Source organism: Hypanus sabinus, chromosome 4, assembly GCF_030144855.1.
Source record: "Hypanus sabinus isolate sHypSab1 chromosome 4, sHypSab1.hap1, whole genome shotgun sequence".
Classification (NCBI taxonomy): Eukaryota; Metazoa; Chordata; class Chondrichthyes; order Myliobatiformes; family Dasyatidae; genus Hypanus; species Hypanus sabinus.
In genome coordinates, this window is record NC_082709.1 from 81,545,091 (window position 1) to 81,571,634 (window position 26,544).

The following is a 26,544-nucleotide window of genomic DNA, read 5'->3' on the forward strand; positions in this document are numbered from 1 at the left end:
TTCTATTCTGAGGCTGTGCCCTCCGGTCCTAGACTCCCCCACTATAGGAAACATCCTATCCACATCCAGCAAGGCTTTCAATATTTGGTAGGTTTCAATGAGATAACCCCTTATTCTTCTAAACTCCAATGAATACATGCTTGTTCTTTTAAACTCCAGTGAATACATGCCCAGAGCCATCAAATGCTCCTCAAATGCCCCTTTCCATCGTGGGATCATTATTGTAAATCTCCTATTTCGTAGATATAGAGCCCAAAACGGCTCACGGTGCTCCTAATGGGGTCTGATCAATGCCTTATTGCAGCATTACTTCTTTTTATATTCTAGTGTTAACATTGCATTTGCCTTCCTTACAATGATTTAAGCTGAAAGTTCACCTTGAGGAAATCCTACACCAGAGCCCAACAAACCCATTTACACCTCCGATTTCTGAATATGTTCCCTGTTTAAGACAGATGGCAATAGACCCAACAATCAAACCTGAGACCTTGGTCTCAGTAGCACTGTCACATGCTATTTTCACCTGTAGCTGCTATACTTACTCAACTAGTCAGAGATATAGGCCCTTTCATCTATAGCATATTATAAGCTTTGGTGAAAGGTCAAGTCCTATTGGTAAAAAGCCAGTTGTGGGAATATACTGTAGGAAAATAGGCTGCCAGCTTCCTAAAATAGTAACTACATAAACCATCAATTGGCTGGAAAGCACTTAAAGATTATCTTTATTTGTCACATGTACAGAAATGTACAAAAGACTTATGTACATATATATAGCTAGTGTGCCCAAGACCTTTGCACGGTACCAGTTTTGTCAATGTGGAGTGGAGAGAGAGTTTTTAAATCTGGCAGGAGCAAAGGATGTTGGGACTGCCAGGGTGAGACGCAGTAGGAGGGATGTGGATTATAAAGCAAACACGAGGAAATCTGCAGATGCTGGAAATTCAAGCAACACACACAAAATGCTGGTGGAACGTAGCAGGCCAGGCAGCATCTATAAGAAAAAACACTGTCGACATAGGAGGGATGTGGGTAAGGTGGCAGAGAAGGAGAATCAGGGGTAGAGACACCCAGCCCTGAGACATTAGGCAAGGTCATTTGATTCTAAACAATTGGTTTATGATAATTACCGAATGTCTGGTGCTTTCCTCTCCCTCCCCCCTTCCTCTTTTCCCAACCATGATTTACATCTCCCCACCCCCTTCCTACTTTCAGTCCACAATGGAGACCTATATCAGGATAGGTTTATCATCACTCACAAATATCACGAAATTTGGTTTTCTTTTGTGTCAGCAGTACAGAGCAATACATAAAATTACTGCAGTATTATACAAAAGCTCTCTCTCTCTCTCTCTCTCTCTCTCTCTCTCTCTCTCTCTCTCTCTCTCTCTCTCTCTCTCCTCTCTCCCTCTCTCCCCCTCTCCCCCTCTCCCCCTCTCCCCCTCTCCCCCTCTCCCCCTCTCCCCCTCTCCCCCTCTCCCCCCCTCTCCCCCTCTCCCCCTCTCCCCCTCTCCCCCTCTCCCTCTCCCTCTCCCTCTCCCTCTCCCTCTCCCTCTCTCCCTCTCTATATATATTCAAGACTTTTGCACATTACTGTACATTGAAACATATTGTGAAATGCGTCATTTCCATCAGTGATCAGGAGGATGTATGGGGGGCAGCCCGCAGGTGTCACCGTGCTTTCTGTGCCAACATAGCATGCCCACAATTTACAAACCCTAACCTGTACATCTTTGAAATGTGGGAGGAAATTGGAGCATCCGGAGGAATGTTTTAGGAACAGTAGGAACAGCTTCTCCACCACCCCCACCCCCAGCCATCAGGTTTCTGACTGGTGCATGAAACCACAAACATTATTTTGCTCTCTTTTTTCACTAATTATATATATATATTAAACAATAAATTTCATGATAGTGATAATAAATTTGATTCTGATTCTGAAACCCACAAAATCACAGGAGAACATACAAACTGCATACAGAGAACAGCGGGAAATAAACCACCATTAACACAACAGATCTTTGAACACAACTGATGGACTCATTTTCAAGAACTCATGGTCTCAGTATTATATATTTATTAATTATTTTTATTCATTTTTTGTACTTGCACAGTTGGTCTTTTGCACAGTGGTTGTTTGTCAGTCCTTGTCTGTCTGTAGTTTCTCGGTGTTTCTATTGTATGTCTTTGTTCAACTGTGAATACCTGCAACAAAATGAAAAGGAACATACGTACTTTGATAATAAATTTACTTTGAACTGATCACTGCAAGTCATCGTGAGATGGTGAAAGACCCTAAAGGAAATTGTTTTCGGTGCCTCTTGGTGTTGCATCCAGTCCTGATTTGGTTAGTGTAAAGTTGACTCAGGTTTTAAGGTTTCTTCTGAAAATCTCCATATTTGTTTGGCAGGTGAAGCAGCATTCTTTGCGTTCGCATATAGGGGTAGTGCCTCAAGACACTGTCCTCTTCAACGATAACATTAGGAACAACATCCGGTATGGCAGAGTGACTGCCAGCGATGAGGAGGTGGAAGAGGCCTCCCGAGCAGCCGATATTCATGAACGAATTATCACATTTCCTGAAGGTATTGATCTGTATTTTTTGATGTGTTTAATCAGGAGATAGTCTTTTAAAGCCTATGATTAAAGGTTTAAAACATTTGGAACTGGCATCCTATGTCCACAAAATCATCAGCTTACTGCATGCTTACTTGCAGGCATGTTATTACTATCACTGTATGCTAGCAAACGTTCTTCAGAATTAGAATAAGCTTTATCACTGACAAATGTGTCATGAAATCTGCTGTCTTGCAGCCACAGTGCATCCCAGTACATACAAAAAGATTATTATGTGTTACAATAAGAAAAGTTAAAAATATGTTTAATATAAAAAAAGATCTTTAGATCTTTTAGCTTAAAAAATAAATAAGTAGTGTAAAAGGAGAGCAAAATAATCTAACTTGTCATGATTTTACACATTAGCAATAACGTGCACTCTCTTGGTAGCTTTTACACTATTCTGCATTGTTAACGTTTCACCTTCTTCTAGTTCAATGCATTGAGTAATGATTTGATCTGTATGAACTGTATACAAGATAAGATTTTCACTGTTTTTGGTACATGTGACAATAACAAACCAATACCAATGCAAGTCAGTGAGCCTGGTGGGTGGAGATCACGCGCACACGTGCGTATGTGTGTTAGGTAGAAAGGCATTTGTTTTGCTGTTGCTTTCTTGTTTTGTCATTGTTATTGTTGTTGTTCTGCTGAACACTGTGGGCTTGCTATGTTGGAGCCAGAATACGTGGCGATACTTATCAAAAAGATTGAAAGAGTGCAGAGGAAGTTTACAAGGATGTTACCGGGACTTGAGGACCTGAGTTATCAGGAATGGTTGAATAAGTTAGGACTTTATGCCCTAGAGCATAGGAGATTGACAGGATATTTGATAGAGCTATATAAAATTAAGTGGAGTAAATGCAAGCAGACTTTTTTCCACTGAAGTTGGGCGAGACTAGAACTAGAGGTCATGGTTTAAGGGTGAAAGGTGAAACATAAGGGGGGACCTCATCACTCAGGGTGGTGAGAGTGTGGAACGAGCTGCCAGCAGAAGTGGTGGCTGCGGAGTTGTTTTCAACATTTAAGAGAAGCTTGTATAAGGACACGGATGGGAGGGTTATGGAGATTTATGGTCAGGTGCAGGTCTATGGGACCAGGCTGAATGATAGTTTAGCAGAGACTAGATGGGCTGAAGGGCTTGTTTCTGTACTGTAGTACTCTATGACTTGCAGGTTGACCACTTTGGTTGTGTTAGTTGCTAGCACAAATAACACATTTCACTATTTCAATGTACATGTGATAAATAAATCTGAATCTGATGTTTGGGTAAATTAGATTAGAACTCTTTAGTGTTGGCATAAATGACCATGAATTTTATGTTTGTAAGCCAAGATGAGCAGAAATATCTCCACATTTCTCTATCCCACAAAATCTACATCATTTACCACTTGATGCCTTTGTTTCAGTGTTAATTGCTTTGCTCATTTATGCTCCTGTGTAGTTGTTCTTGCAGAAACATAGCTCCAGGACAACATCCCATACACCATCGATCTTCAGGTCATGACACTCAGGCACTTGTGCTAATATTAGTTTATTGTGCTATTGGAACTATATGTGCAGTGTGTGGCTGTGCTTACTGTATTTTTCACTTTTGTCCTGGATGTTTCATGTATGTGGTTGAACAACAATTAAAATTGAACTTGAGCTATAAAGTGACCTTGGATTCCCAGTACCTTATATAGGCACTATATAAATGCAAACTTTTATATAGGTTAGTGTACAGATTGCATAGGTTTTCTGTAGCCATTTGAATGTTTGGGATAGAAATTATGACTCTCCATGTCTTAAAAGATAAAGATTAAAAAGAATAGCTTAATTTGTCACATGTACATCACAACATATAGTTGTGCACATCACATCAATCTGCCTGTGAAGACACGTAGCAGGAGGCACTTCATTGCTTCACATGCTATCTCAGGTTACCATTAAGTGGTCTGACAGACTGGACATCTAAGTGTATGCCTTTGCACTTCACACAAAAGAGCATCTTGAAAAATCCATTTATTCAGATGTGTCCTCTTAACAATTCCTTATCTGTGCCTTTATAAATGCTAATTTATTTCTCAATAATATTTTCTAATAATTTTCCCTTTAATGATATTAGTGTTTGTGCCCTATTATTGCCTGATTCCCTTCTCCCTTTTTAAAGACTAACTTTATTTGTCACATGTACATCAAAACATACAGTGAAATGTTTCATTTGTGTCATTGACCAACACAGTCTGAAGACGTACTGGGGGCAGCCCACAGGTCACTATGCTTCTGACATCAGTGTAGATTGCCCATGGCTTACTATCGCTAACCCGTATGTCTTTGGGAGGAAACTGGAGCACCTGGAAGAAAGCACATGATCGGGTGGCGAATGTACAAGCTGCTTGAAGACAGTGGCGCTGTGAAGTGTTATTATCACCGCTGCATCTGTTCTTATACTCAGGTTATGATACACAAGTGGGTGAGAGAGGCCTAAAGCTCAGTGGAGGAGAGAAGCAGCGAGTGGCAATTGCCAGAACAATCCTGAAGGCACCTCAAATCATTCTTCTGGATGAGGTAGGTAAGAAGGAAAAGAGAGGTGACAGGCACAGACATTGTCTGGAATGCTCAGACCAATAAAATTCATAGAGCAATACAGCACAGCACGTTGCAGGCCCTTCAGCCCAAGGAATCCATGCTGACCACGGTGCCCACCCACCTATTCACAATTTTCTGCATATGCTTGCCTCTCCATGTACCTATCCAAGTGTTTCTTAAATGATAGCATTGTCCTCTGGCAGCTCGTTCCATACTCTCACCTTCCTCTGCATGAAGAAGTTACCCCTTATGTCCTATAAAACTTTTCCTTCACCTTATGAACCCCAGTTTTGGACTTCTCTACCCTGGGGAAAAGACTCTTACTACCCATCTTCTAGAGCTAACGGAGTCAAATTAAAAGCTCTCACAACCATAACTGTAAATGAATCTAGACTCAAAAAGTAATGTTCACAGACATCATAGGCAAAGCACATCTACACGGATCGCTGCCACAAGAAAGTAGCATCCATCATCAAACACCCTCACCATCCAGAACATGCTCTCTTCTCACTGCTACCATTGGGAAGGAAGTACAGGAAGCCTTAGGTCCCATACCACCAAGATCGTGAACAGTTATACCCTTATACCCATCAGGCTCCTGAAGCAGTGCGGATAACTTCAGTCGTCTCAACTCTGAACTGATTCTACACTCCACGGATTCATTTTCAAGGACTCAACAACTCATCTTCTTATTTTTTTTTAATCTATTTATTTGTTTGTTTGCACATTAAGACTTCTGCACATTAGTTGCTTTTCATTGAATGCCTGCAAGAAAATGAATTTCAAGTTAGTAAATGATGACATATATGTACTTTGATAATAAATTTACTTTGAACTTTATTTTACAAAGGAGAGGTACAGTAAGCTCTGAAACAGATTGATGAAGTTATATCTTTTTTTGGGGGTCAGTAATATGAATCTCTATCTTCAAGCTGTAATTAAAGAAGAATGTCTGATATTAACAATGATAAAGATAAAGGAAAAGTAAATATTCAGGATTCTGAGATCTTTGCCAGCCCAGATAAAATGTTTTCCAGATCTTCAGAGAAACACAGGTAGAAGCAGAAGCTCTGACTTTTGTTTTCCAATCCTCTCTGACAATGGGCATAATACCAGAGGATCAGAAGATTAACAACTTGGAATCATTGTTTAAGTATAGCACTAAATACATCAGGGCAACACAGTAGTGTAGCAGTTAGCATAATGCATTACAGTACAAGTGATTGGGGTTCAATTCCCGATTGAAGGATCAATTTCCCTTTCCTGATGAAGCCTGATGAATGGTCACAGGCTGAAAATTCGACTGTTTATTCCTTTCCATAAATGCTGCCTGACCTGCTGAGTTCCTCCAGCGTTTTGTGTGTGTATTATAATGTTTTGTTTTCCCTGCCAGTATAGTCATGGTGTAAAATATCATAAACTTCTGAGTCTTCTTCGTCGCTTTAGCTTCTTTATCATTTTGATATCTTTATAATTAATATTAACCATTAACCCACTCCTCCACACACCACACCACCATTACTTTATCATTTTCTGCCACAGTCACCTTATGTATAGACAGTCTTGTGCCTAGCATCACTTTATGGACATACAATCAATGTATATAAGCTATCTTATGTATTTATATTTATTGTTTTTTATTATTGTGTTCTTTATCTTATGGTGCTTTGGATATGCTTCATCAGATCCAGGGTAAAAATTATTTTGTTCACCTTTACATTTGTATATTGGAAATGGCGTGAAACAATCTTGAAACTTGATACTTTGATGTTCTTTTTCATTAACATTACCATGCCCTTTTCTTGTGTTTGTATAGGCTACATCTGCACTTGACACACAAACTGAAAGGAATATTCAAGCGTCGCTTGCCAAAGTGTGTGCGAACAGGACCACAATCATTGTGGCTCACAGGTAAGTGCTCCAAGAAAGACTGAACCAAAATTTATGCTGATATATTCCTAGCTAAACATAAATATTGTGCCCATTGCTTTGACTAAGTCTGAACCAAAAAAAAATCTTCAGTTTTCGAATGTGCAGCACAGTCCTGTTCCAAATTTCCTACCATATGTGTAGGAACATCCCTGTAGAGACAACATCCCTGGTAGAGTGCTCAGAGGATGTGCAGACCAGCTAGCAGATGTTCTCACTGACATCTTCAACATCTCCCTGAGCAGCGCCACCATTCCAACGTGCTTCAAGGCCGCCACCATCGTGCCCGTGCCGAAGAAGTCTTCAGTGTCCTGCCTCAATGACTAACATCCCATTGCACTTACATCCATCATCATGAAGTGTTTCGAGAGGCTCGTCTTGAGGCATATCAAGACCCTGCTGCCCCCCTCACTGGACCCCCTGCAGTTTGCGTACTGTCCCAACCGCTCAACAGATGACGTGATTGCCACCACCCTCCACCTGGCCCTAACCAACCTGGACAAAAAAGACATGTACATTCGGATGCTGTTCATAGACTTTAGTTCAGTATTCAACACAATCATCCCTCAGAAACTGATTGGAAAGCTGAGCCTACTGGGCCTGAACACCTCCCTCTGCAACTGGATCCTAGACTTCTTGATCCTAGACCTCAGTCAGTCCGGATGGGGAGCAGCATCTCCAAACACCATCACACTGAGCACGGGGGCTCCCCAGGGTTGCGTGCATAGTCCACTGCTGTTCACTTTGCTGACCCACGACTGTGCTGCAACACACAGCTCGAACCATATCATCAAATTCATTGACCGTGGTGGGTCTCATCAGCAAGAATGACGAGTCAGCTTACAGAGAGGAGGTGCAGCAGCTAACAGACTTGTGCAGAGCCAACAACCTGTCTCTTAATGTGAACAAAACAAAAGAGATGGTTGTTGACTTCAGGAGGGCACGGAGTGACCACTCCCCGCTGAACATTGACGGCTCCTCGGTAGAGATCGTAAAGATCACCAAATTTCTTGGTGTTCACCTGACGAAGAATCTCACCTGGTCCCTCAACACCAGCTCCATAACAAAGAAAGCCCAGCAGCGTCTCTACTTTTTGCGAAGGCTGAGGAAAGTCCATCTCCCACCCCCCATCTTCATCACATTCTACAGGGGTTGTATTGAGAGCATCCTGAGCAGCTGCATCACTGCCTGGTTCGGAAATTGCACCATCTCGGATCGCAAGACCCTGCAGCGGATAGTGAGGTCAGCTGAGAAGATCATCGGGGTCTCTCTTCCCGCCATTACGGACATTTATACTACACACTGTATCCGCAAAGGAAACAGCATTTTGAAGGACCCCATGCACCCCTCATACAATCTCTTCTCCCTCCTGCTGCCTGGGAAAAGGCTCCGAAGTATTCGGGTTCTCACGACCAGACTATATAACAGTTTCTTCCCCCAAGCTATCAGACTCCTCAATACCTGAAGCCTGGACTGACACCTTGCCCTACTGTCCTGTTTATTATTTATTGTAATGCCTGCACTGTTTTTGTGCACTTTATGCAGTCCAGTGTAGGTCTGTAGTCTAGTATAGCTTTCTCTGTTTTTTTTATTACGTAGTTCAGTCTAGTTTTTGTACTGTGTCGTGTAAACCATGGTCCTGAAAAACGTCTCATTTTTACTATGTACTGTACCAGCAGTTATGGTCGAAATGACAATAAAAGTTGACTTGACTTGACTTGATATGTGTTAAAAATACAAGCAGCAACTGACTGGAGGCCTGTGACTGACTAGTGGTGTAATCTAGGGATTGGTGTTGGTATGGGAGTTGCGGCAAGGTATGAGTTAACATAATCAAAGTTCAAATTATATTATCAAAGTACATTTATATCCCCATATACTACCCTGAGAGTTATTTTCTTGTGGTTATCACAATAAATAAAGAAACATAATGGAATCAATGAACGTTTGCACACAGATGGACAAACAACAATGTGCAAACAACAACAAATTGTACAAATATAAAAAGAAAAAAGAAGGAACAAAATACGAATAGTAAATAAATAAATTTTGAGAACATGAGTTTAGAGCTCTTGAAAGTGAGTTCACAGGCCCAGGCAAGGATGGATTACAGATTGACTGCAGACAGCCCTGGCAAGAAAGGTCTTTGAAGAGCAGTTTCTCTTTGCACAGCAGGGGTGCCAAAGCTATTTCACTTACTGGAGACAAGATAAGAATGTATCGGAAGGATTCAGGGAACATGCACCAACTAAGGGACAATTGCTTTGCTAATTTTAAAGTATCATCCATTTGTAGTTTCTATTGAATCTTAGCACCTATATTGTGAATAGCAATTGATCTTGTAAGTAAGGAATTCGAACATACACAGTTTACCAAATGGCCAATATCCATAAAAGCATGTCAATGCTGTATAAAAATTAGATTTCTCTGTTCAGAATTCAGAACAGTGTGATGAAAGGGACCATGCTGTACTCCTTGCGCACAAGAAAAATAAAATATGATTGAGGAATGAGTGCATATGTTCAGAGTCCAGTCAATCTGCAGTGACACTGGGTCTGTTGTAGTTTGTCATGTATTGTTAATTTTTTACACTTCAGTTGGACAAGACTAGAACTAGAGGTCATGGGTTAATGGTGAAAGGTGAAATGCCGAAGGGGAACATGAGGGGGATCTTCTTCACTCAGAGTTGTTGTTTGTCATGTATATTAATGATTTTAAAAAGGCTCTAAGAATTAGCCAGGAAATTATGTGCCTGTGAGACTATTATCAGTACAGTCAGCCCTCCTTATCCGCGGGAGATTGGTTCCAGGACCCCCCCCCCTGCAGATACCAAAAAAACGCAGATGTTCAAGTCCCTTATTTAACCTGTTACAGTGTGGCGGTCTTTAGGACCCAGCAGTACCCTGGACTTTATTTAACCTGTCTCAGTGCGGCGGACATTAGGACCCAGTGGTGCAGCTCTGAATCCGCAGTGTTTCTGTTCACGAAAATAATCACGATCATGATTGAAAATAAAGTGGAAGTAATAAAGCGATTGGAAAGAGGTGAAATGCCATCGGTCATTGGAAATGCGTTAGGCTACAGTCGGTCAACGATCGGAACAATTTTAATGGAGCATGTGAAAGGCCCTGCCCCTATGAAAGCTACAATTATTACTAAGCAACGCAGTGGTTTAATTATTGAAATATGTATGTTTCTTAACTGTTTTATATGGATAGAAAGGTAAAATATATACTATATACTAAGACAAACGTTAGACTATCTGACGCTAAATAATACCGGATGTACCTGTTCTGACTTCAAATCCGACTTAAAGACAGACTCAGGAGCGGAACTCGTTCATAACCCGGGGACTGCCTGTACTTTTAAATCATCTCTAGATTACTTATAATATCTAATACAATGTAAATGCTATGTAAATAGGTGTTATACTGTATTGTTTAGGGAGTAATCACAAGAAAAAATAGTCTGTACATGCTCAAACAACGAGGGCTGGAGAGAGACCTTACGGGTTTTCCCGATCCGCGGTTGGTTGAATCCGCGTGTGCGGAACCCGCGGATAAGGAGGGCTGACTGTAGTGAGTAAGTTATTAGAAGGTATTCTAAGGGATCGGATATATGTGTGTTTGAATAGACAGAGACTGATTAGGGATAGTCAACCTGGCTTTGTGCATGGTAGGTTGGGAATGGGAAGAATTGTGATCTAAGTGATGCTGACCATGGAATGATTGTTGATGCCATAAGAGGTGGTTTGAGTATCTCAGAAACTGCTGATCCCCTGGTATTTTCACACTCAACAGTCTATGGTTCCTTAAGGTTGTCATAGCTGGGAGTGGCAGAGAGGATCAGTTCCCACTACCTATTAAATGCTCCCAATGATGTGTGTCTCAAATAGCCTCTGACATCCAAGTCCATCTCCTGGCCATCATGTGTGGCTTAGCTACTAAGCCCGGTGGAACCATTTCTATTGACAAGGGGTAAAAGTCACCTTAAAGCCAGTTGCTCCGGGCAGAGAAGGCTCACCAGCCATGGTTGGCAGCTCATCTAGGAGAAGGAAAACTCTGATCTCAAACCTCCGCTGCCTTGCAGCTGTACCCACTCATGAGGAAGGCTTCAGGAGTAAACTCCCCCCCCCAGAAAAATCTGCAGCTGATTTTGCTAAGGCAGTCCTACATTGAGTTGCAACTCCTGTGACGCCACTGATGCCAAACTGTATCGGTCTCTGCTGTTCCTTTTGATTCATCAGCTGCGTGGAGAAGGGGAGCCTGCTGCATGAGCAATGGCTTGCTCTCCATATCGTACAGCCCTGGCTTGCATGTTACATAGACAGCTACAACGCAATATCCATGACCAACCCCGACTAGTGGAGGGCTGACTCTAGATAGTCTCTAGAGTTTACAGAGAATGGTGCAAAAAACAAAAAAAAACATCCAGTGAGCTGCAGTTCTCAGAGAGAAAATGCCTTGTTAACGACAGAGGTCAGAGGAGAACGGCTAGACTTGTTCAAGCTGACAGGAAGGTGACAGTAACTCAAGTAACCACACATTACAATGGTGGTGTGCAGAAGAGCATTTCTGAATGCACAGTAGCTCAAACCTTGAAGTGGGTGGGCTACAGCGGTGGATGACCATGAGCATACAGACGAAATACATTCGTGGCTGTTTTATTAATTACCTCCTGTACCTAATAAAGTGGACACTGAGTGTATGTACGTGGTGTGTGTGAGTGACAGGTATCATGGCTTTGACTTTGATATGTGATTTAGTTTGTGTGCAAGAAATTCCCATAAGCAATGTGATATTGACCAGATTACAAGTTCTCGCAGAGTTGATTAGGGGTAAATACTGTCCAAGATTCCAGGGTGAACTGCTGCCACCTCATCTCTTCTGACTGAACAGTACTCATTCAGGTATAGACTGGGCTTTTAGCCTAGAGTTTGTATTTGGGGGGGGTTAATTTCAAACAAGACACAAGGGACAAGTTTTTTGTCGAGAATGGTGGGTGACTGGAATACACTTCTGGGGTGGCTGTAGAGACAGAAATATTAGAGACTTTTAAGAGATATTTAGATACGTACATGAATATGAGGAAATGAAAGGATATAGAAATTATGTAGGCAGAAGAGATTAGTTATGTATTTGATTACTTATTTAACTGATTAGGCACAACACTGTGGGCTGACGGGCCTGTTCCTGAGCTGGCTGTTCTATGTTCTATGTAAGTTTCTGGAATGAGAACTTTAGTGGGAAATCTAAATAAAACCTTTGGACAACCGTGAACCTTTAAGAATTGACCGTGTGGTGTTAAACTTATTGAAAAAATTTCCTTCTAAAGTGGTTCTTGGCTTCAAAATGAAAGGAAGGTTCAAAAACTAAAAACAGTTGTAAATGGGCATCATGTTGTTTGTTCTTGGGCTGCACAACCATTTGTGGCAGTGTTTGCATGCCTGGTAGTAATATTGGCAGTGGTGAGCTCAGTACTCTATATGCTCACTTTAAAAGGGAGAATAACTAAACCTGTGTGAATCCTCATAGCAGTTCTGTCTTGGAGGCAGACGTCACAACATGCTTCAAGAGGGTGAGCCATCGGGTAGTGTACTTGGCAGGATACCGAATCCCTGCGCTGACCAACTGAGTGGAGTGTACTTCAGACTCTCACTGCTGCAGTCAGAGGTTTCAACCTGCTTCTAAAGTGTATCAATCATACGAGTGCCCAAGAAGAGCAGGGTGATTTGCCTCAATGACTATAGGACTCACATCTACTGTGATGAAGTGCTTTGAGTGGGTGGTCATAGCCAGTATTAACTCCTGCCTGAGCAAGGACCTGGACACACTGCAATTTGTCTATCACCACTACAGCGGATACAATCTCACTGGTTCTCCACTCAGCCTTGGATCACCTAGACAACAGCAACGCCTGCAGTACTGTGCAAAAGTCTTAAGCACATGTAAAAAAAAACTCCATAAAGCAAAGATGCTTTCAAAAATAATGAAATGAAGAGTTTCTAAATATCAAAAAATGTACTACAAAAGAGCAGTAAACAGTAAAACAACTAAATCACATCAATATTTGGTGTGCCCAACCTTTGCTTTAAAATTGCATTGATCCTCTTAGGTACACCGTAGTGCAGTTTTATATAAATGCCACAATTCTTCTGAAGACTTTGGCTGTCTTGCTTCTGTCTCTCCACTTTATCCCAGACAGCCTCGATGATGTTGAGATCAGGGCTCTGTGGAGAGTATGCCATCTGAAACCATAGGAAAAATCTAGGATGAAAAGACTTTTGCACAGTATTATACGTCAGGCTGCTATTTAGTGATTACAGCTCAGCATTCTGCACTATCATTTTCTCTGTACTAATCAACAAGCTTCAAAACCTGGCCCTGTGTACCTCCCTCAGAACTGGATTCTCATTTCTTTACTAAAGACCACAGTCAGTGCAATTGGAAATAACATCTTGTAGCGGTGTGCTACATGCAGTGCTAAAATTACGACACGGAGTCGGTAACTGCAGTCGAAGGAAAAAACATTATTCGAAATCCTCAGCCTCACTTTTAAGCCTCCCTCAACCTGCCCCCCGTGGCGCAGAGGCTCCAAAGCTCTGTGCTCGCAAACCCCCGTTGGCTATCTAATTGTGAGCCGGTTCGGATGTGCCAGGAAATGGGTCGCCACAATCTCCTCCTTGCTGACATTCAGCACTAATGCACCTCAATAATGTATGCTTAGCCCACTGCTCTACTCTCTATACACACTCAAAGACACACTACAAAGGTCATCTATAAATTCACTGAAGACACCACATTTGTTGGGATGTGATGAGGAGGCATACAAGAGTGAGATTGGTCAGCTGGATGAGATGTGTTGCAACAATGACCTTGCACTTAAAGTCAATAAGACCAAGAAATTGTTTGTGGACTTCAGGAGGGGGAAATTGGGGGTCCTGAATAAAGGATTGGTAGTGTAAAGGGTGAGCAGCTTCAAGTTCTCGTGCATCAACATCTCAGAGGACCTGTATTGTTCCAATCACAAAGAAGGCAAACAAGCCTCTACTAATTGGGAGTTTGAGGAGTTCTGTGTCACCAAAGACTCTTGCAAATTTCTACAGGCATCACCATCTGGTATAAAGGGGCATTGCACAGGATTGGAAAAGGCTGCCAAGGTTTGTAAACACAGCCAGCACCATCATGGGCACTCTCCTCCCCATCATAAAGGACATCTTCAAAACGTGATGCCTCAAGAAGGTGGCATCCATCTCTATTACCCAGGACATGCCCTCTTCTTGTTTGTACCATCAGGGAGGAGGTCAAGGTTCTGAATATACATACTGAACATTTTAGGAGCAGTTTCTTCCCATCTGCCACCAGATTTCTGAATGACCCATTTTATTTCTCTTTTGCATGATTTATTTAATTTTTGAAACATAGTAAGTTTTAAAAATGTATTGTACTGCACTGCTGCTGGAAAACAACTGCCATGTAGCATAGTGGCTAGCACAATACTATCAGAGCTCGGGGTGTCGCAGTTCAGAGTTCAAACCCAGCAACCTTGGTAAGGAGTCTCTGTATGCCCTCCCCATGGGTTTTCTCTGGCTCCTCCCGCTTTCTCTCACAGTCCAAAGATGTACTAGGTAAGTCATTGTAAGTTGTCCTGTGATTAGGTTAGGGTTTAATTGGAGTTGTCAGGGAATGCTGGGATGTGCAGCTCAAAGGGCCAGAAGGGCCTACTCCGCACTGTATCTCTAAATAAAGTAAAAATAAAATTTCACAACATACTGTATGGAATGATAACCTTGATTCAGATTCTGATTCTTAATGTGATCAGCAGTAAGATTCCACATTAGGAAACAACATTTTATTTTATTTAGGGATACAACACAATAACATGCCTAATTACACCCATGTGACCAATTAACCCACTAACCAACATGTCTTTGGAATGTGGAAGGGGACTGGAGCATCCTGAGGAAACTCAGGTCGTCATGGGAAGAATGTACAAGCTGCTTACAGACAGCAGCTGGAATTGAACCCGGGTCGCCGGTGCTGTGAAGTGTTACACTAGCCACTACACTGCCACGCCACCTCAAAAATCAACATCAGTGGATAGGCGAAGTGGCCGACAATTTTCTTGAAGTCATTAATTGTGCACTTACAGCAGTCCACAATTTTCTTGGTTTTTCTTCTGATAACAGTATACAATTTAGCAAATTAGGGTTCAAACCTTGCACTTGCAATATCCACATTCAAAGCTCAGAGTAAGATTACTATCAAAGTATGTATTTGTCATCATATATGTTTCCTTGTATATATTGCCGTATATATTTCCTCAGATACATTTCCTTGTAGGCATTAGCATTGGAACAATAGAATCAATGAAAAACTACACACAAAAATAGACAAACAGATGTGCAAATGAAGACAAGCTGTGCAAATACAATAAATAAATGAACAAACAAATAAATAAGTAATGCTGAGGAAATGAGTCATAGATTGTGGAATCAGTTCAGTGTTGAGGTGAGTGAAGTTATCCACACTGGTTCCAAGAGCCTGATGGTTGTCTGGTAATTACTGTTCCATGAGGTTCCAAAGCTCCTATACGTCCTTCTGATGGCAGCAACCAGAAGAGAGCATATCATGGATGATGGGGGTATTTGATGATGAATGGTAATTTCTTGTGGAAGCACTGCTGATAGGGTGGGGTCTGCCTGTAATGGGATGGACTGTTGGGGGTCCACTGAGGCACACAAAGAGGTGAAAATCTCAGGAGAACCCCGAAAATGAACAGGTATCTCTCAGATAAATTTATTGTAGCTGTTGCCTATGTCACTTCACCTTAGAAAGACTAAGACATAGAGAGGATGTTTCCTGTATTGGGAGCCTTAACACCACAGGGCACAGTCTCAGAATACAAGGATGTCCCTTTGAACAGAGATGAGAATGAATTTCTCATTACTCGGGTGAAATTTCAGCTTTCAAACAATGTTTTGATAAGTAGATTGATGGGAGGGGTATAGAGGGTTATCGTCCCGAGACTAGGCAGAATAGTAGTTTGGCATGGACCAGAGGGGCCAAAGGGCCTGTTTCGTTGCTGGGGTGTTTTATGACTCTATGACTCTAGGACTGGCCAGTTCTAAGATCAACTGGAAAGAGTGATTATTTGAAATTGTTCAAGACAGGGTTGTGTACTGAGAGGTGTTACATCTTGGCTGGAAGATGAGGTGACCTAGCAAAAATTGAAAGGACTGGATAAAGTGGATGGGGAGAGGATGTTTCATATAGAGAGAGAGTCTAAGGAGAACCAAAGAGCACAACCTCAGAATACAGAGCTGTTTCTTTAGAACAGAAACGAGGAGGAATTTCTTTAGCCAGAGGGTGGTGAATCTGTGAAATTCATTGCCACAGACAGCTGTGGAGACCAAGTCGTTTAAAATATATTTAATGCAGAGGTTGATAGGTTCTTGATTGGTAAGGCTTTGGAGAGAAGGCAGGAGAATGGGGTTAGAGGAATAGTAAGTCAGCCATGACAGAATGGTGGAGCAGACTCGATGGGCTGAATGGCCTAATTCGGCTCCTACGTTTTATGGTCTAAACCCAGGAATGACTTCTGCTGTTGTGTGTGTAGTCAGTTCTATGTCCAGGAAATCTTTGGTTCCATGAGAACAGCTGGCCTGGGTTTTGACCTTGTAGCATTTATCAGGTACCAGTAAGTACATGTTCCATCTGTTTACTCCAGATGGAAGCATTTGTTTCACTCTGCCTTGATCATGCCACGCCCCATATTGATCCAATCAGCATTACAGAGACTGATGAAAGGTGCCGACTGTTTTTAAGTATAATTGACCGTGTGTGAAGCAGATGTTTCTGAGATCGCATCATTCCAGACGTCTCTTTGACTAGACCATTCACAAACTGCTGTCAGTAACTTAAAAACATCACGCACAACTAGTGTTAAGATTGAATTTTGAGGTGAAGTACTCAAAAAATAACCTTAGCACAAGTTGGGTATGGTGTTTTTAAGATTCACAATAGTGTTAAAATAATCAACAATGTTTTAGAAAGGTATATAGAACGTATAGCAATACAGCACAGTGCAGGCCCTTCAGCCAACAATGTCATGCCAGTCTTTTAACCTACTCTGATCATTTTCGTCCTTCACTCCAACATAGCCCACCACTTTTCTATCATTTATGTGCTTATCTAAGAGTTTCTTAAAAGCCCCTAATGTATCTGCCTCTACCACCACTCCTGGGGGGAGGTGTTCCATGCATGTACCCATCTCTGTGAAAAAAACCTACCTCTGACATCCCCCCCTGGTTTGATTCAGGTCTGTCCACCATCAGCCAAAACGTATTTCATATCATTCATGTGTTTTGAAGGTCTCATTCAATAGATTTCAGCCCATAAGCTGGTACGTTATTGCACTGTTCAGTGAGTGAAACTGTTGGGAAGAAATAGTTTTACCTTCCCATTCTCATGAATCACAGGCAGCAGTGTTTCACCTTGGGATTCCAGTGATAAAACAACTAGCCTTCTGTATGGAGCATCCAACCAAATGTTTATTAATCTGATCTCTCGGACTTCAAAGCAAATTTATTATTGGAGTATGTATATTATCACCGTATACCACTCTGAGATTCTTTTACTTGCAGATATTTACAGTAGAACAAAAAAAAACAATAGAATCAATGGGAAATTACACATAAGCAAAGACTGAGAAATGGCCAATGTGCAAAAGAAGACAAACTGTGCAAATACAAAGTAAAACACCAATAATAAATAATAAATCAATAGTACTGAGGACATGGGTTGTAGAGTCCTTGATACTGAGCCCATAGGTAATGGAATTAGTTCAGTGTTGAATGAACTGAGCGAAGTTATCCACGCTGGTTCAGGAGCCTGATGGTGGGGGACCTAAGGCTCCTGTATGTCCTGTCTGATGGTAGCAAGGAGAAGTGGGGATTGTGGGGATCTTTGACAATGAATGCTGCTTTCTTGTGGCAGAGCTCCTTGCAGATGTGCTCAACGGTGGGGAGGGCTTTAACTGTGACGGACTGGGCTGTATCCTGTTCCTGGGCATTGGTGTTTCCATACCATGCCGTGATACAATTACCTAGGATACTCTCCAACATGCAGCTATAGAAGTTTATCAAAGTTTTTGATGATATTCCAATCAATGCAAGCTTCTAAGAAAGTAGAGGTGCTGTTGTGCCTTCTTTGTACGGTAGAATGTAGAGTAGGGTGGTAAAGAAGACATGTAACATACTTGCCTTCATCGCTCGGAGTGTCGAATGTAAACATCAGGAAATCATGTTGCAGCTGTTTTAAACTTTAATGTGGTCACATTTTGGAGTATTGTATACAGTCCTAGTCACTGCATGTGCAGCTTTGGAGAGGGTGCAGAAGAGGTTCATCAGACTGTTGCCCGGATTAGAGAGTCCCAGCTATAAGGAAATAGGACATAGAACATAGATCATTACAGCACAGTACAGGCTCTATTGCTCACAATGTTGTGCCATTATTTTAATCACATTAAACTAATCCTTCCCTCCTACATAACCCTCCATTTTTCATCATCCATCTACCTATCCAGGAGTCTTTTAAATGCCCCTAATGTAAGATCTGTTGGAGAAACTTGTACTGTTTTGAGACCTTAAGACATTGAAGCAGAATTAGGCCATTCAGACCATCAAGTCTGCTCCGCAAATCTGTCACGGCTATTTATTATCCCTCTCAACTCCATCCTCCTGGCTTCTCTCCATAATGTTTGACAGTCTTAGTAATCAACAATCTATCAACCTCCACATTAAATATATCAATGACTGGGCCTTTACAGCTGTCTGTGGCAATAAATCCATGGATTCACCACCCTCTAGCTAAAGAAATTTCTCTTTACCTCTGTTCTAAATGGACATCCCTCTATTCTAAGGCTATACTCTCTAGCCCTAGACTCCCCCACTAGAGGAATCATCCTCTCCATGTCCACACTTTCTAGACCTTTCAGTGTGCAATAGGTTTCAATGAGAACCCCTCCCATCCCTCATTTTTCTAAACTCCAGTGTGTATAGGCCAAGAGCCATTAAAAGTTCCTCATACGGTATGTTAAACCTTTCATTCTCTGAATTATTCTTGAGAACCTCTCTCCAATGCCAGCCACCCAAAACTGTACACAATATTCTGAGTGTGGTCTAACCAGTGTCTTATAAATCCTCAGCATTACATTCTTGCTTTTACAGTATATACAGTACTAGACCTCTCAAATGAATGCTACATTACATTTGCCTTCTTTATACCAACCTGCAAGTCAACCTTTAGGGAGTCCTTTGCACATCTGATTTCTGAATTTTCTCCCTATTTAGAAAATGGTCTACATCTTTATTCTTTCTACCAAAGTGTATGACCATACACTTCCTTACTCTGTATTTCATTAACCACTTCTTTGCTCATTCTCTTAATCTGTCTAATTCCTTCTCCAGACTTCCTGCTTCCTCAACACTACCTGTCCCTCCACATATTTTTGTTCATCATCCAAATCATTGACATATAATTTGAAAATAAGCGGTCCCAACACTAATCTGTGCAGAACACCACTAGTCAGCAGCAGACAACCAGAAAAGACTCCCTTTATTCACAATCTTTGCCTCCTGCCAGTCAGTCAATATTCTATCCATGCTAGTATGCTTCCTGTAATACATGGGCTCTTTACCTTGTTTGGCAGCCTCATGTGCAGGCCATGTCAAAAGGCTTCTGAAACTCCAAGTAAAACAAGTAAGATTAGGGACTGAGTCAGCGCCAGGAGTTGAGCATTGGTCGGGGACGGGGCTTGCGTTAGTGATGAAGGTTGGTGTTATCAATTGAAGTATGAGTCAAGATTTAGTGTTAGGGACAAGTTAGTTCCAGAGGTAAGCTGTGGGCCATGAATGGCATTTAGAGTTAGTTTAACAAGTTATGACTCTGATCAGAGATAGGGTTAGTGCTTAGAGATTGGGGCAATGGTTGCAGGTTGAGGCTTAGGTGAGAGACAGGAATTTTTTATTATGACTTGAGAACCAAGCATTTCTATTATGAATGAGTTGGTGCTGGATCTACCCTTTTGCTTATAACCTGTGGTATCATACAGTCTGATCTCCTGTCTCATTCTTTGCAACTTCACCGTTACAAATGTGTTCCATTGTTACATTAATGACCATTCACAAAAATGCCCTTTGAAACTTCCCGAGTTTGGGAATGATGCCTCAGAACTGCCCATCTCTGACTCTCTCAGTTTCACTCTGTCTGTCTCTTCCCCGTCTCTCTACATCTCCCTCCTTCTGAGGTGGTTTTCCCCTTTGGTTGTTGACCATGAGCTTGACTCTGTTTTGGAGAAAGCTGTTCCCTCTCCTATGGGTCTTGATGAGGTCACTCTGTCAGGTATGAAGCCACTTTTTTTATTTAAAACAAAATTTACTTTATTCAAAAATAAAATTATTTACAATGAACCATTCAATGACTCTCAATCCCTTACAGACATTTCCTCTGCAATCTGCACATTTCCACACTTTCAGCCACTCAGGTGGCACTCTGTTGGTTCATCTTTACACACCCTTGTTGTGGGGTAAACTCCCCGCCACCCTACCCCTCAACTCCCGCAGGAGAAGAACTCTAAACTGTGGTCCTTCCCCACCGGGCCCTTGCGGTGGCTGCACAAAGTTCCAGTGTGTCCCTCAGCACGTACTCCTGCAGCCGAGAATGTGCCAGTCGGCAGCATTCTCCCACCGAGATCTCCATGTGCTGGTAGACCATCAAGTTTCAGGCTGACCAAAGAGCATCATTGATCGAGTTGATGATCTGCCAGCAGCACCGGATGTTGGTCTCCGTGTGCGTCCCCGGGAACAACCTGTAGATCAGAGAGGCCTCTGTTACGCAGCTGCTGGGGATGAATCTTGACACTGTCCCTTCCATCCTCCTCCACACCTTCTCCGTGAATCCACAGTGTGCAAAGAGGTGGGTCACCGACTCCTCCTCCCCGCTGTCCTCCCGTGGGCAGCGGGGTGTGGAGACGACGATCCGGGCGTACAGGAGGGATCTAACTGGGAGGACCCCTCTCACTGCCAGCCAAGCAAGGTCTTGGTGCCTGTTGGTGAGGTCTGGCGATGAGGCACTTTGCCAGATGAACTGGGCGGTCTGCTCAGGGAACCACCCCACCGTGTCCATCAAGTCCTTCTCCTGCAGTGCCTGCAGGACATTACGTGCTGACCACTGCCTGATTGATGGCCCTGTGGTCAAAGGCATTGACCTGGAAGAACTTTTCTATGAAGGATAGGTATGGTGGCAACGACCAGCTGACTGGGGCATTGCACGGGAAAGGGGCCAGACCCAGCCTTTGCAGCTAGGGCAACAGGTAGAGCCTGGGCACATAGTGGTACTTGGTGCCCACGTACCTGGGATCCACACACAACCTGATGCAGCCACACACGAAGCTGGCCATCAGGGTGACATTGCTTGGTGTTATGTTGTCATTTTGTATATACTGGTCTTCATGGTTACCTGATCTACCAGACACATCCTGTTCCTTGTTGGCTTCTATTAATCTCTACTGGGAAGCCAGCAAGCACGTTTGTGTGAGCATTTTGTTTACCCTGAATCTGTCCCCTTGCCCTTCCATTGTCGAGATTAATTATCAGTGCACTTACATATTTATTCTGGGGTGAGAGATTTATTCGACCAATGTATGGCATTCCATTTAAACTGGCAGTTTACAACCTACAAAAGCCCAGATCTCTGGAGGGTGAGATACGTGGAAAGTCAGGATCAGCATGTGATCCAGGCAGAGGCTGTGGTATCCAGAGACTCAGAGTCAGAAAGATGGAGCTTCCCAAAAACCAGGGGGAAAGTAATGTCTCAAACAAGAGGAAGTATGCAGATGCTGGAGATTCAAGCAACACACCCACAAAAATGCTGGAGCAAATCAGCAGGCCAGGCAGCATCCATGGGAAAAAAATACAGTCGACGCTTTGGACTGAGACCCTTCGGCAGGACTGGAGAGAAAAGCTGAAGAGTAGATTTAAAAGGTGGGGGGGAGAGATGAAGTAAAGAATTGGGAACCCTTCAGAGATTGTCTGCCTGACATCAGTGGTGGCATAAACAGAACTTGTGATACGCACCAGCTGCTCATATGACCACCACCTGCTCCCTTGGCTTCACGTGACCCTGATCGGGAGGCTAAACAGGTGCTACCCCTTGCTCAAGAGTGACCTGCAGGCTAGTAGAGGGAAGGAGCACCATACATCTCCTTTGGTAGAGACATCTCCCCCCCCCCCACCCGCAATACATTCCTTATTTTAATTTATAGTTTATTATTTATAGCAATATACAGCTGCCACAAAAAAACACATTTCACGACATACGTCAGTGATATTAAGTCTGTTGCTAGCGTTGTGGGCTACTTGAAGATTCACATGGACAAAGCTCACAAAGTGTCGGTTCTGTGCTGCTTGACTCTTGGTATGGGAAGCAATTTCCTTTTAGGACAGTGTATAGTTCCCTGTGTTTGAAGTTTAAAATGAACTCTGTTCCATAAAGCAGCAAATACAGAAAATGCTGAAAATATATTGTGTGATGTTCTGGTCACCCCATTATAAGAAGTCTGTGGAGGCTTTGGAGAGGGTACAGAAGAGATTCACCTGTTTGCTATCTGAATTGAAGGGTATTAAATATGAGGAGAGGTGGAACAAACTTGGATCCTATTATCTGAATTGTCAGAGGCCAAGGGGAGATCTGATAAAGGTTTATAAAATTATATGAGCCCTAGAGAGGGTAGAGAGTCTCTTTCCCTAGGATAAAAATGTCAAATACTAGAGTTTCCCTGAAAACAGACTACAGGGAGTTAAGAAGGAAGTTGAGAAGCAGGATCACAAAGGTGGTAATCTTGGGATTACTACCTGTGCCACGTGACAGTGAATAGAGGAATAGAATGAGGTGGAGGATAAATGTGTGCTGAGGGATTGGAGCAGGGGACACGGATTCAGATTTCTGGATCATTGGGACCTGTACAAAAAGGACGGGTTGCAGTTGAATCCCAGGGGGACCAATATCCTGGCAGGAAGATTTGCTAAGGCTACTGGGGAGAGTTTAAACTAGAATTGATGGGGGGTGGGAACCAAACTGGAGGAAAGGGCGGTTGGCCCACAAATAGAGAAAGCTTGGAGACAGTGCAAGAGGGAAGATAGGCGGGTGATAGAGTAGGGACGTGTTGAGAATGATGATTTGAGATGTGTCTATTTTAATGCAAGAAGCAGCATGAATGAAGCGGATGAGCTTAGAGCCTGGTTCAGTACTTGGAGCTATGATGTGGTGGCCCTTACAGAGACTTGGTTGGCTCAGGGGCAGGAATGGTTACTTCGAGTGCCAGGCTTTAGATGTTTCAGGAAGGACAGGGAGTGAGGCAAAAGAGTTGTGGGTGTGGCACTCTTGATCAGAGATAGTGTCATGGCTGCAGAAAAGGAAGGAGTCAAAGGAAGGAGTCAAGAATTCTACTGGGTGATTTTTATAGACCACCCAATAGTAACAGGGACATCGAGGAGCAGATAGGGAGACAGATTTTGGAAAGGTGTAATTATAACAGGGTTGTTGTGGTGGGAGATTTTTATTTCCCAATATCAATTGGCATCTCCCTAGAATGAGGGGTTTAGATGGGGTGGAGTTTGTTAGGTGTGTTCAGGAAGGTTTCTTGACACAATATGTAGATAAGCCTACAAGAGGAGAGGCTGGACTTGATCTGGTATTGGGAAATGAACCTGGTCAGGTGTCAGGTCTCTCAGTGGGAGAGCATTTTGGAGATAGTGATAATTCTATCTCCTTTACAATAGCATCGGAGAGGAATAGGAACAGACAAGTTAGGAAAGTGTTTAATTGGAGTAAGGGGAAATATGAGGCTATCAGGCAGGAACTTGGAAGCATAAATTGGAAACAGATGTTCACAGGAAAATGTACGGAAGAAATGTGGCAAATGTTCAGGTGATATTTGTGTGGTGTTCTGCAAGGGTATGTTCCAATAGTACAGGGAAAGGATTATACAGTACAGGAACTGTGGTGTACAAAGGCTGTTGTAAATCTAGTCAAGAAGAAAAGAAGAGCTTACAAAAGTTTCAAAAAACTAGCTAATGATAGAGATCTAGATGATTATAAGGCTAGCAGAAAGGAGCTTAAGAAGGAAATTAGGAGAGCCAGAAGGGACGATGAGAAGGCCTTAGCAAGCAGGATTAAGGAAAACCCCAAGGCATTCTACAAGTATGTGAAGAGCAAAAGGATAAGACATGAGAGAATAGGACCAATCAAGTGTGACAGTGGAAAAGTATGTATGGAACAGGAGGAGATAGCAGAGGTACTTAATATGTACTTTGCTTCAGTATTCACGATGAAAAGGATCTTGGCAATTGTAGGGATGACTTGCAGCGGACTGAAAAGCTTGAGCATGTAGATATTAAGAAAGAGGATGTGCTGGAGCTTTTGGAAAGCATCAAGTTGGATAAGTCACCAGGACCAGACAAGATGTACCCCAGGCTACTGTAGGAAGCGAAAGAGGAGATTGTTGAGCCTCTGATGATGATCTTTACATCATCAGTGGGGATGGGAGAGGTTCCAAAAGATTGGAGGGTAGTGGATGTTGTTCCCTTATTCAAGAAAGGGAGTAGAAATAGCTCAGGAAGTTATAGATCAGTGACTCTTACTTCAGTGATCAGTAAGTTCATGGAAAAGATCCTGAGAAGCAGGATTTATGAATATTTGGAGAGGTATAATATGATTAGGAATAGTCAGTATGGCTTTGTCAAAGGCAGGTGGTGCCTTATGAACCTGGTTGAATTTTTTGAGGATATGACTAAACACATCGATGAAGGTAGAGTTGTAGATGTAGTGTATATGGATTTCAGCAAGGCATTTGATAAGGTACCCCATGCAAGGCCTATTGAGAAGGTAGGGAGGCATGGGATCCAAGGGGACATTGCTTTGTGGATCGAGAACTGGCTTGCCACAGAAGACGAAGAGTGGTTGTAGATAGGTCATATTCTGCATGGAGGTCGGTGACCAATGGTGTGCCTCAGGGATCTGTTTGTTCTGGGGCCCCTACTCTTTGTGATTTTTATAAATGACCTGGATGAGGAAGTGGAGGGATGGGATAGTAAATTTGTTGTTGACACAAAAGTTAGGGGTGTTGTGGATAGTGTGGAGGGCTAACAGAGGTTACAGCGGGACATTGATAGGATGCAAAACTGGGCTGAGAAGTGGCAGATGGAGTTCAACCCGGGTAACTGTGATGTGGTTCATTTTGGTAGGTCAAATATGATGGCAGAATGTAGTATTAATGATAAGACTCTTGGCAGTGTGGAGGATCAGAGGGATCTTGGGGTCCGAGTCCATAGGACACTCAAAGCTGCTGTGCAGGTTGACTCTGTGGTTAAGAAGGCATATGGTCATTGGCCTTCATCAATCGTGGGATTGAGTTTAGGAGCCGAGTGGTAATGTTGCAGCTGCATAGGACCCTGGTCAGACCCCACTCGGAGTTCTGGTTGCCTCACTATTGGAAAGATGTGAAAACCATAGAAAGGGGGCAGAGGAGGTTTACAAGGATGTTGCCTGGATTGAGGAGCATGCCTTGTGAGAATAGGTTGAGTGAACTCAGCCTTTTCTCCTTGGAGTGACAGAGGATGAGGGGTGACCTGATAGACGTGTATAAGATGATGAGAGGCATTGATCGTGTGGATAGTCAGAGGCTTTTTCCCAGGGCTGCAATGGCTAACACGAGAGGGCATAGTTTTAAGGTGCTTGGAAGCAAGTACAGAGGTGATGTCAGGGGTAAGTTTTTTATGCAGAGTGGGGAGTGCGTGGAATGGGCTGCCGGCGACGGTGGTAGAGGCGGATGTGATAGGGTCTTTTAAGAGACTCCTGGATAGGTACATGGAACTTAGAAAAATAGAGGGCTGTGGGTAACTCTAGGTAATTTCTGAGGTAAGGACATGTTCGGCACAGCTTTGTGGGCCGAAGGGTCTGTATCGTGCTGAAGGTTTTCTATGTTTCTAAATACTTCCCTTTTCCACACTCTCCTGATGGCTCTGCATCAGACCACAAACTAGTCCTTCTGCTTCATTCTCTTTCTGCAGTGGGATTAGTTTGGGGAGGACACGGGCCTCAAGGGAGAGTACAGGGCAGTAAGATTAATTTGAAAACAGACAGGTCTCCAAGGAGAGGGTGGGGAAAGTGGATTAGTTTTGGGTATAACACAAAGTCATGGAGAGAGAATAGGGGAGTACTATTTGAATACAGTGATAGAGTAGGTGGAAGACCGTGCGGGGTGGTGTGATTAGTTTGGGGGCTGACAGATTGCTTTGGAAATAGAGCTGGACACTGTCATTATTTAGACACCAACACAGTGCTGTGGGGAGAGGTGGGCAATGGCATGTGT

At 42.8% G+C, this 26,544-nt stretch overlaps 1 protein-coding gene across 1 annotated transcript in view; it reads left to right on the top strand.

Annotated features, from left to right (window-relative positions):
- The window catches only part of abcb6a (ATP-binding cassette, sub-family B (MDR/TAP), member 6a), a 215,276-nt gene that overhangs the window by 165,275 nt on the left and 23,457 nt on the right, over positions 1 to 26,544 (top strand). Inside the window, exons 16-18 of the mRNA XM_059967532.1 lie at positions 2,408 to 2,582; positions 5,051 to 5,163; positions 7,001 to 7,095. Coding sequence (XP_059823515.1) covers positions 2,408 to 2,582; positions 5,051 to 5,163; positions 7,001 to 7,095 — 383 coding nt within the window. The remainder of the gene's footprint in view (positions 1 to 2,407; positions 2,583 to 5,050; positions 5,164 to 7,000; positions 7,096 to 26,544) is intronic.